The following is a 10878-nucleotide window of genomic DNA, read 5'->3' as shown; positions in this document are numbered from 1 at the left end:
TGCACTGCATATTCGTAGGGGTTTCAAATCAACTCGATTGGCCGCGTGGCGGGCAATCCCTAGGGGTCACTTGATTACGTAGCCCGGCACGTGATTTGTGATACGTGCCAACTGCGCTGGGCGCAGCCCAGGGACGGCCCTTCTATGTAGGTAAACAAAACAAAACCAACAAATATTCCCTCCGTTTCCCGTCCCTCTGTTTTCCTCCTTCTTCTTTCCTAGGAGTGGGTGGGTGGGTGATTTTAAATGCAGTGCAAGCGTGGCGTGAAGGCGGATGACAGGTGAGGAAGAGGGGAAAAGCCAAGACAGATGCAGGCGGGGGACGCACTCCTTTTTGTCCGCCCGCTTCCGTGTACACAGACATTGCCAGTGGTGGTGTGAATCCATAGCTTATGTGGCTTGGCAAACCGCGCGCATAGTGTCGAGGTACCGAAAGGGCATTCGCTAACGGAGCCAAGATTCGCGGCCAACCCCCCCCCCCCCCCAAGTCTGTTCAGCGAAGTTCCGTTTTCTTTTTCTGTTGTCATTCTTATACAGTCGAAACTCGGCTATATTAACGACGAGTTGTGGGGTTCTCAGCTGGGCTGCCAGATGAGTTGAGAAAACAAGTCGAGAGGACACACAGACGCGCGCACAGGCAGCCTTTAAACAATCTAATCATCGCACCGCATTGCTCACTTAAAGGCGGCAATCGCCAAGCAACTTCAGCAAGTAGGAAAAGATAAATATCTCAATGATCGTAAACCAGGTAAACTTGCTATCATAACATAGATATCAATACTATTATACCTAAATCATCGCCGGATTAGCCTAAATCTGTCAGAGGTGGAATTACCTGCTCGGCACGCCAGTTTTCCAAGGCTTTAATAGACGAAGAGGTGTCTGGATGCTCCGTTCCCAGTACTTCAAGGCGGATTTGGACGCATGAGTCCATCAAATCAAGAGCATCAGTGATGCGTTTTTGAGAATACCAGGTGAAAGCCAGGTTGGCCATGCTGGTAAGCGTGTCAGGATGGGTAGGCCCCAGTTTCTGCTTGCACATCTCCATCACTTTTACCTCCAGCTTCTCCGACTCTTCCCATCGGCCTTGGTTCCGGTATGTTACAGCCAGGTTACTCATGCTGATGAGCGTGTCAGGATCTTCCTCCCCAAGAACCTCTTGTCGTATGTTCACTGACTGGACTGCGCTCAACTCCGCTTCCTTCCACTGACCGCTGTAAAGAAAATAACCTGCCATGCGAAGTAAAAGACTGGCCCTCTTAATTTGCTGACTATACAACCCGGTTTCATTGTTACCGAGCACAGCAATAGCATGAGGAAGATAGTCCACACAAGCCTGCCGAGTCTCATGGCGTCCATAAGGATATGCCTCAGACACCGTCTTCAGAGCGCGTTCTGCGAACTCAGCAAACTTGTCTTGCATTACAAGCCACTTTCGTGTTACTAGCTGGACCAATCGGTGCATGTCAATTGTGTTGTCTTTTGTCTCTGCCACGAGTGAAAATGCTTTGAGGGTACCTAGTGCTTTGGTAACCCCTGCTATACTGGTCTGTTGTACGCTTTTGCAACTCTCATCACAGTAGCTCATAATAAAACTTTTCGGAATGGCTTGGCGGTCTAGGAGACTGATGAAGGACAAGATCTCGCTAGCGAGAATGTCTTGTCGTTGGATCTGATTGAAAGAGACGATCCATGTAGCTGTGACTGCATTTGGTGTATCCGAGTCCCTGCCGACTGTTTCAAATGGCTCATTGAGCTGCTCAACAAATGTATCTTCGTTCTCGTCCAGGATTTGAAGGTATTCGTCGGTCGATATGCTGTTCTCTTGAATGAATGCGGCTGCCTGCGCGATGGCCAGCGGAAGATACTCAAGGCGTGCAAAGAGACACGCGGCCTCTTCCGCAGGGATCCGGTCGCCTAGTGTCTTGTGTAGCAATCGTCCTGCCTCGCTTTCGCTCATCTTATCGACTTCAACCAATGGCGACTTTCCCTGCAAGAATCTCACTGCCGTTTTCTTGTCCCTAGTTGTAATCAGGATAGATCCGTGTGTGCAGTCTGGAAGATAGTCGCTCAAGCGGTTCGATGTCGTGGCGCTATTTGCCGCGGCGGTGTCAGCTTGCTCTGACTTGGATGGGAAGAAGAGCTCGCTATTGTCGGCGTTGTCGATGATCATAGCCCATCGGCCACGCTCTCTCTTCTCTAACCATCTGCGCACGAGCATTGGCACGTCAGACTTGGGATCGTCCCACCCGGGAACCTGACACTCTTCTGCAATAGAGGTAAATGCTTGACGAAAGCGGTCTGCACTGCTCGCATGAACCCAAAAGACAGACGTGTCTAGAAGGTTATCGTAGATCCAATATGTGAAGGCAAGCGCGATCTGAGTTTTCCTATATTGCTTATTAGAATATAGTATGATGGAATACATGACTTGAAGTTCACATACCCAATTCCACCAAGGCCGAAAAGCGACACTCTGGGCTGCCGCGCAGCCTGGCTTTTGCTATAGCCAAATTGTTCTTTGATTTTCTCTAATATCAAAGACCGGCCAATATAGTCTGGGTTTTGGTTATATGGTACGAGAACTGATTCATTTAGTACCACTCCAAAAATTCTAGCCTGCGACTCGTTACATACATTTCGTGCTGTTGTCCCTAAGCCGGCGCTGCACACCAAGGGCGCGTTTTGCAAGGCCTCGGAGTCTTTGTAGTGTCTGTTCGTATTCATGGTCCTCCTGCCCAAACTTGACCATGTCTGAATGCGACCGGTTGATGGCACAAATATGCTCTGGCCCATCCTCCCAGGGCCGACAGTGTGTGGCTGAAGACTTTGCAACAAGTACTGCCTTTGGCCCAGCCATACGCCACCTGCCATTTTCATCCTCTTACAGGTTAGCAGTAGTCATTAAAAGCGGGTGTGATATGAATACCTGTAGAGCCGTTGGCGATTCAGTAGTCTCATAGAAACAAAACACTTCTGTGTGACCTTCTGGCCCTAGCGCCTTATGGAAGTCTCTTTGTTGAATGCTGAGGATCTGCGAGTTGATCCGGCTGATAGAACCAATAAGCTCGCGGTTTGGCCCATCCTTTACCATCGGGATAAGTGAGCCGATGTCCATACCATCGTGAGGAACTCCAAAGAAGACGATTCCATAGACGGCTCGAATGATTCTCTTATGGGCTTCCTCTTTCGACTGTGCTAGTGTGATAAGAGCCTTACTTGCGAGTCAGCACAGTGATAGTCATAAACCAGCATCTAACCACCAACCTGCTTCACAATCAATCCACCCAGGCTATGAGCGATGAAGATTAATGGCCTAGCACTCCGGGAAGACATGAGCGTGTCGAGGCTTTCGCGGAATGACGTGGCGATGTCTTCTAAATTTTGCATGCTGCTGCTGTTCGCAACCGCAGACTCGTAGCCATATGTAATCACGCGGGCCATCGGACAGCCGGTGTGCTCCCAAAGCAGATGGCACGGCAGAGCGTCCCGTAGCCACATGTGCTGGCCTTTTCGTTCTTTAAACGATCCGAAAGCATGGCTACCTAGACCAGATATGGCCAAGATGCTGCTCTAGTTAGTCTTTTGTAATTTTATTTGCCTGAGGAACTCCACTTGGTGGTCCTCTGGTGCAGGAGAAAAAAGGGTGGTAAGCCCAAGAAAGCGGGTGTCAAGTACGAGGGACTGTTCGTCCTTTTCAGGCTGTGGGCTATCCACACGAAGCGTCTCTGGGGGCTTTGTGCCACTCTGGAATGTGATCGTTCCAGTCTGCGAGCGACCATGTGTTTCAATGGCGAGTGATTTCACAGCTGGACTTATGCAACCGTCGTGTTCTGCCAGGAATGTTTGCAGCTGAGCTTTATTCCATGTGATAGACACACCACGGATACGGTAGGTTTTGCTTTCGCCCTCTTTGGCTTGTACCAGTGGCTTCGTGAAAGCTGATGAGCGTGATGAAATCAGGAGTCGGCGATAAATTACAATACTCAGGATCGCAAGGACGGTCAACAGTCCGATTGATTTGAGGTCCACCCGGGCCATGTTCAAACTTATGAATAGACGAAGATGATAAAGGATCCGCGGCTGCATGACTGTTCGATATACTATTTTCAGCAGATGCTTGTCGACAAGTGAATAGAGTTGAACTTGTGGTGAAGTGAGTCACCTCCACATTATGGTGGGGTGAAGCCATCTTCCTCGGGCAGCTGAAAGCCTTGTGGAACAATGGCGGCTTACGTGAGGTAGCACAACAGGCAATAAAAGCACTTAATCGGACCGGTGGCTCCCTTGACTGATCAGGCTGTGAGAGGGCTGGTTAGGCAGCAAGGTGGGGTCACTTCCAGCGTTTAAGCATCTGGTGTGTCGTGAGAGACATTATACAGGCGGGTGATAGCTGATAGCCGGAATAGTTGAGACCAGATAAAATGAGAACGCTCTCGTGACTACACAGATGCTTGCCGCATTATGCGAATCTGTCTGATCGCTGTATTTGATGGTTGATACAAGATGAAACAGGAAGAGCCCCAGCCAAACAGCCAGCACAACATCCACAGCCCCAAAAGCAAACGCCATAGATATCAGCGCAACACCGTGGGACAAGCCTGAAAGCGATCATGGTGTCCAAGTTTTGACCATGTCTGGCATAGTTACTGGAGACATATAACGAGTAGATAAACTACCGGCGGGGTCTGGGATGGCTAAGTTCTTCCAAAGTCTTGTCCTTGATCGATACATGGTCGGGCTTTGGAAGCGCGAGCTCGTGCTGGAACTGCAATAGGTTGTAAAACCCTGTTACTGAGGCAAACAGCCCTAGCTCAAGAGCGTGGAAAGTGCGATCTATTGGCAATCCGGGAGTATGGAAAGTCCACGATGGTTATGGGTCTCCTTCACCCAACCAGTCGAATGGCGTGGATGGCACGGCGAGTTCAGAGCGGATGCGAAGATATTGTCGACTTCTTGTAAACCCACCCACATCGGCGACCCGCTGGGTTGTCCCGAAAGGGATTCAGAGACAGGGGCAGCTTCTCTCAATATGTCAATTGAACTTAAGTCGGCGCTACCTTTTATCAAAAGAGGGGCCTTCTTGAGAGCCGCAGAGATCTGAAGGGCGGTGGGCGCCTATGTAATCAACTGCCAGCCAGCTGCGCTACACCCACGCGCACACTCTCTCATTGGTTGAGTCAAAGAGAGGCCTCTCTGGCTGCTCGGAATCAAAATATAACCTGTCTTTGCTCTGAGAAATCGCATCCGAGAATAGACCCTGATCATGATAGTTACTCTGGGCGTGTTGCAAGTAGTGGACTCGACAGAACCATCTCCAAACGCGTCAGACACGGTCTACGCGAGAAATTAAAGGTTCTACTGCTGCTTGAGCGATTATCGCCATTATGTGGACACCCCAGGTCCCTCGAGTGGCCTGGTAATTGAGCCGCTTGATCTTGAATTGAGGGCTTTTCGTTGCCTTGGTTATTGGAGAGAGGATGGGTTTTCCTCTAATTTTGATGATTGCTCCTGAGATGTCACTCTGGCTTTATAGTACGTGGCCTCGAGAATTGCACCAAATTGTGTGGATTTTACAAACGGAGTGTTCTTTCCTTAACTTTTCTCTCCTCATGATAACAAGACAACCAACCGCTGCTATGGCTCAACAGTTGTATCGGTATTACGGGAATTTGTGATGTAGTCGTTCGGTTTCCTAACGACGTCCTAAGCTTTAATGACGGCTGTGATTATTGGTAGGGCTTCGTTGTGCGTACGCACGGTAATCGCTAGCGATTGGGTTGATTGGTGATTCTTGGTTGTTGGTCTATGGTGTTTCCGACTACGCGTGGGCGTGCTGCGCAGGTTTGTTGGGCTACGCGGCCGCCGGGCCGTCGCCAGCTGTTTGCCAGCTCGCGGGCCAACCTACCTACGCACCGCCATCGCTACCAAATCCACAGTGATCAACTCCGACATCATATTCGCCGTCTCGTGCCGACAAGTCTCTGATACGATATGACATGACTCCACACATACATTAGGAGACACCGTGTACTTATATGCGGTATTGCGACTTGTTTCAGTGCCATTGGTGGGACTACCCTCTACGACAGGCTGGCCCAATAAGCCGGGCGTTGCGATCTGCAGCTGCCACCTTGGCAGGGCGGCCGGGTGGGAGAAGGCTCGGGACTGCACTTCAAGCTTTATAGTCTTGTATCCGACAGTACTTGTTAAGATAGTTCCGCCATTTAGCCTTTCAGGCGAAAAAAAAAAGTGAATGGATGTCTTCAACTATAACAGTGACAATGACGTCTCTTGAATACGCCTCTTTGCGCAAGCCTCGAGAATTTCGTCTGATCAATATTCGGCCTGGTGCCGCAACCGATCCTCTGAGTCTAGATCTATCGCAATCAATATTGGATGAAAAAGACAACCCGTGTTTGAGGCCTTGTCCTACGTGTGGGGATCTCCCAAGGACATGGCCACGGCTCAGGTGCTAGTCCAAACCGAAGATGATACCACTGCCACGAGCCATGTATCGATTGGACAGAACCTCGCCGATGCGCTGAAGCACCTCCGTCGCCAATCTGAGACCAGAATGTTTTGGGCTGATGCCATCTGCATTAACCAGAAAGATCTTGCAGAGCGGTCACAGCAGGTGTTGCTGATGGGGGTTATTCACGGTCTCGCATCCGGGGTCGTCGCATTTCTCGGACCAGAGGCTGGTGGTAGCAGCGCTGCCCTGGATTTGATTGAGAAGACCGGAAGTTTGGTAGACCGGAAGTTTGGTAGAGGTGAACTTCCTGTCAGGACAGGTCCTCCCAAGTGTCATGGGTCACGACTGTGGAGAGCTCGGATGGGCAGACATGCAGCAACCTCCGCCATTTGGCCGCTAAGAACTAGAGTCGATCAGCCTTCTTCTGGGTCGAGAGTGGTTCGAGAGGCTCTGGATTCGGCAAGAGATCGGTCTTGCAGGGCCGAGAGGACCGTATAAAGGATTAAGCTCGCCCTTTCGTGTTGAACTCATAATTTCTTTAGTTGCAGCGCTTATAGAACGGCCATATCAGTAAGCTTTATCACTGTACAGTGTGGGCACAGAAATATACCTTGGACTCTCTTCTGTAGAGCAATCTTTGTCATCCGAAGAAAGCTAATGGTACCGGGCTTGACGAGCCGAGGCGAGACAAGGGACTTCCAGAGTTGCTTACAGGTTGCTGACAATGTGGCCTTGCAGGCCATGGGAGGGTATGGGCTTCTTCCGCTCCGGAAGCAGGCCGGACACGCCAAATGCGCAGACCCCCAGGACCGACTCTACGGACTTCTTAGCCAGCACCCTGAACGCGACCGCGCTGGTATCGTGCCTGATTACAAAAAGCCCGTTTTTGATATCTACATCGAAACAACTCGCGATCAGATACGCCGTCGCCGTCGACTAGATATTATTACAGAATGCGAGCTGGACGAGCGAGCATCCGCACTTGTCCTTCCGCACTTGTCCTTCCGAGCTGGGTCTCTGATTGGTCTACGCCCATCGACACGGCAGATATCCACGATTTTACACCAGAGCTGTTCCATTTGGGACCTTCCTTCACCTACATCGACAGCACAGTGATTCATGCCACGGGTGCCCACATATCCCGTGTTGCTTGCGTTATATACTTTGACAAGGGGAAGATGTATAGCGGCAGTGACGCCGATACGGCAGTCTATTTGCGCACACTATTCCTTACGCTAGCGGAGAATCAGTATTCTCAAACCACCAACCTGATCCAGCGGCAGCACTTTTGGGAGGCATGCTGCCGGACTCTATGGTTCAACAACTTTTCGGAAAGATGGGTTCCCCCTGTGGTTCATGAACCACGATATCACGAGTGCCTGGAAATGATCAAGATGCTGGCAAACCCTGACAGCTCAGTTGATGAATTCCATAGTCTCTCAGACGCGAGCCTCTATCTCCAACGCTGTCGGGACGCCTGTACATCTCGCGCACTTTACTGAAGACGGCCACCTCGGGGCCGCGGCTGAGTCGGTCTCTGTAGGCGGTCAGGTTACTGTCTTGTCTGATTCCTTTACTCCAGTAGTCCTGCGGCCAGATAGTCTGGCCATCAAACAATACCGCGTTCTCAGCGCCTGTTATTTGGATCGTGGGATGCACGGCGAATCGCACTTAGGAGACTTGCCAACAAAACTTCATGGCGTGCTAAATGGCAAGGGTTCGAGGATGCTATGGGGTGCGGCGTACATGGATGTATATACCAGAGTCATATACCAGGATGACCCGAGGAATGAACCATTCCGTCTGGGACTACACAAGAGGGGCTTCCTCGCGGAGTCGTCGTTGGTGGAGCTCAAACCGGCTGGGGCTTGGGATGTTTTGAGCAGGGCTGGATTCCCTGTTCAGACTTTTGAGCTGATCTAAAGGAACGTAGTGGACCATGTTTTGCCTTTCTACATAAGTTCTCATTCCCTGGTGGATAGAGACGAGCCAGTGCCGACAAGTTGAGCGACCGAGTAACCCAAGGCTACAGTTGAATCTGCACATCACACGGCCTTGTCCCCATCGACACAGACACACAGTTGTCAACAAGTCTCTGCAAGCTTCGGCAAAGACAGCTTCACGAAACCACGTAATGGTAAAGAACTGCGGGATCTAGCTACTATTAGCTAGAAATCCCAAGACTCCTCTGCCAACGGGAATAGCATATCCATGGCATCCAGTTTAAGAATGACAACTTATACCTTGAAATGGAATTACCAATTCAGTACATCAAACTTCAAGTTTCAACACTATGGGAGTGATTACTGCAGCTTTCAGATATTAATAACCAAGTCAATGTGAGTACAGATGCTAAAGGAGAGAATACACTGCAATACTGGGCTCGGCTATAGGAATAAAAGCTTGATTTATTGTATTGCTAGGAGCCATATTCAGACATCCGAATTGATAAGTTCCCAAGGTTCAAAACGGGAACCATGGTATTCGGAACGGGAAAGATTTCAAATAAGAGGCGCAAAAAGGTTCAGAGGTACCTCCTTGATGCTTCCATGATTCGCGAGATCGAGAGGCCTTTTTAGCTTTCCAAGATCCTAGACGGCAAAACATCTTGCCTTCTGGGATTCTTCTTGAGTTTCAAGATATATATATCTTGCTGCACAGCCAATTCGCAGGGATCAAGAGTACGTCTTTTAACAACATCACATGGCACTCGCTATGATCTCAAGTTTCAACACCGGTTGTCAGGTAACGTGTATGCAAATGCAGTCAAATTCATCGCTGATCTACCAATATGTCCAATGCTACCAGAAAGACTCACCATCCTCACCATGGTGCTTTGCCTGGTATTGTGATGTAAGCCATATTTGTCTGCATGACCATATTATATTGCCGTCGCTTCGTGCATGCCTGGCGATTCGCCCGGCTCACTCTCTTTCTCTCTCCCGGTCACGAATTCAGCAGGGCTTAACCCCCGTTGTGCATTGTTTTGAGCCAGCCGTGTTGTCCCTTCTCACGTCCTCTGGCCCCTCTGCGTTATCCACCTGTCTGCCATGAGCTCTAGCTGTGCCAGCCCTAATTATTACCAACATCGGTGTCTATTAGACGCATCGTCACAGCTGCCTCGGGTCGGTACGTAGGGTTTAGGGAGAGTCATGCAGGGTGGTCGTCGTTAAGGGGGGAGTGGGCGGCCGCCATGCGGAGTAGGTTTGTCTACCGACTCCAACTGCGGCCCGTCCACCGGCCGCCTTGGGCTGAGATAAGCACTAATTTGATTGTGTACCTTCTTGAGTCAAATCACCATCACGCTTTCTATCTATATACAAGGGCCTTCCCTCTCCATTTCTGCTTTTAGAGACAACAAGCAACTCTATTCTCTCTTTCCAAAAGCTATGAAAGACATTAATCTAATTGTAGACAACAAACACTAATTTAACTACGTACCATAAGCACTAATGTAATTGTATACTATAAGCACTAAGTTGAATGAAACTAGGATATCTCGTTAAAATCCCCTCATCTTCGGATAATGATCAATTACCGATCTATCTGTTTATCTGTTGGCATCGCCTTTGTTGGATCTCAAGCATTCAGCCAACTCACGCATCCATACCATGTCCGACCTAGATAACGCCATGTATCCGCTTTTGTCCTTCAAATACAACCCGACGAAACCAGCGGCAAAGAACGTTCAGCTGAATGAGGATGATCGCCTTCGTTACCATGATGACAAGTTGCGCATCCAGGCATTGTCAATGAACGAGGTGTCCGAGCTGTCCTCTGCCTCGTACCTCGTGTCAGGTTTGCCTGCTGTCGACGTCACGATGTTATCAAATCTTCAAACTGGCCTTTCGGTGTCGGATGTGATAGAAACACCACAGCGGGTGAGGGCAGAAGCAGAAGCACAAGCACAAAGAGAAACAGAAGTGTATTCCACTTCAGGTCCCACTTTGACCAATTTCCACATATTCGGATACCTGCCCGCAGAGCTTCGCATCAAAATCTGGATTCTGTCCTTCCTGCCGCGTGTTGTCGAGTTACATCCCACCTGGCCTAACGACGTTGTCGTTCGTGATGATGGCCGCCAGCACCAGTGGCAGTCCGGTTGCAACAACCCGGCAGCTCTTTCTGTGTGCTCAGAGGCCCGCGAGATAGCCCTGGGACACTTTCGCATCGCCTACCCTCTCATTTCAATTACCAATCAGCGAGACACACTACAACCGTTCACCAGGTACGCTACTGAAATTGGCACAGATGCTTTTCACAACACTAATTTCAACGGAAAAAAAATAGTCTTCGCCGGCGTATACTATATATCTCACCTAAGTACGATACTGTGGCGTTACTTGGCCAGGAGTTCGACTTTGCCAAGCTTCCAAAGCTGATCAATTTATTCCGTGAGATTG

The 10878-nt window shown here is 49.8% G+C and overlaps 3 protein-coding genes across 3 annotated transcripts; 2 read left to right on the top strand and 1 right to left on the bottom strand.

Moving 5' to 3' along the window:
• Positions 1–805: 805 nt before the first annotated feature.
• J7T55_011355 (uncharacterized protein) lies at positions 806–3444 on the bottom strand (the record flags this gene model as incomplete). Its single annotated transcript, XM_053133248.1, has 6 exons — positions 806–1214; positions 1278–2390; positions 2447–2558; positions 2638–2881; positions 2930–3214; positions 3268–3444. The coding sequence occupies 6 exons, from the start codon at positions 3442–3444 to the stop codon at positions 806–808; spliced, it is 2340 nt and encodes a 779-aa protein (XP_052989024.1).
• Positions 3445–6457: 3013 nt separating this feature from the next.
• Positions 6458–8398, top strand: J7T55_011354 (uncharacterized protein; the record flags this gene model as incomplete). The annotated part of the gene is made up of 4 exons (XM_053133247.1): positions 6458–6804; positions 7214–7336; positions 7485–7827; positions 7895–8398. 4 exons carry the CDS (start codon positions 6458–6460, stop codon positions 8396–8398), a joined length of 1317 nt encoding a protein of 438 aa, XP_052989023.1.
• Positions 8399–10086: 1688 nt separating this feature from the next.
• J7T55_011353 (uncharacterized protein) lies at positions 10087–10857 on the top strand (the record flags this gene model as incomplete). The annotated part of the gene is made up of 2 exons (XM_053133245.1): positions 10087–10703; positions 10827–10857. The coding sequence occupies 2 exons, from the start codon at positions 10087–10089 to the stop codon at positions 10855–10857; spliced, it is 648 nt and encodes a 215-aa protein (XP_052989022.1).
• Positions 10858–10878: the final 21 nt, after the last annotated feature.

The sequence above is a fragment of the Diaporthe amygdali genome, assembly GCF_026229845.1.
Source record: "Diaporthe amygdali strain CAA958 chromosome Unknown NODE_35_length_488319_cov_65_809586, whole genome shotgun sequence".
In the NCBI taxonomy this organism is placed as follows: Eukaryota; Fungi; Ascomycota; class Sordariomycetes; order Diaporthales; family Diaporthaceae; genus Diaporthe; species Diaporthe amygdali.
Note: the sequence above shows the minus strand (reverse complement) of the source record. Positions and strands in the feature narration are given on the sequence as shown.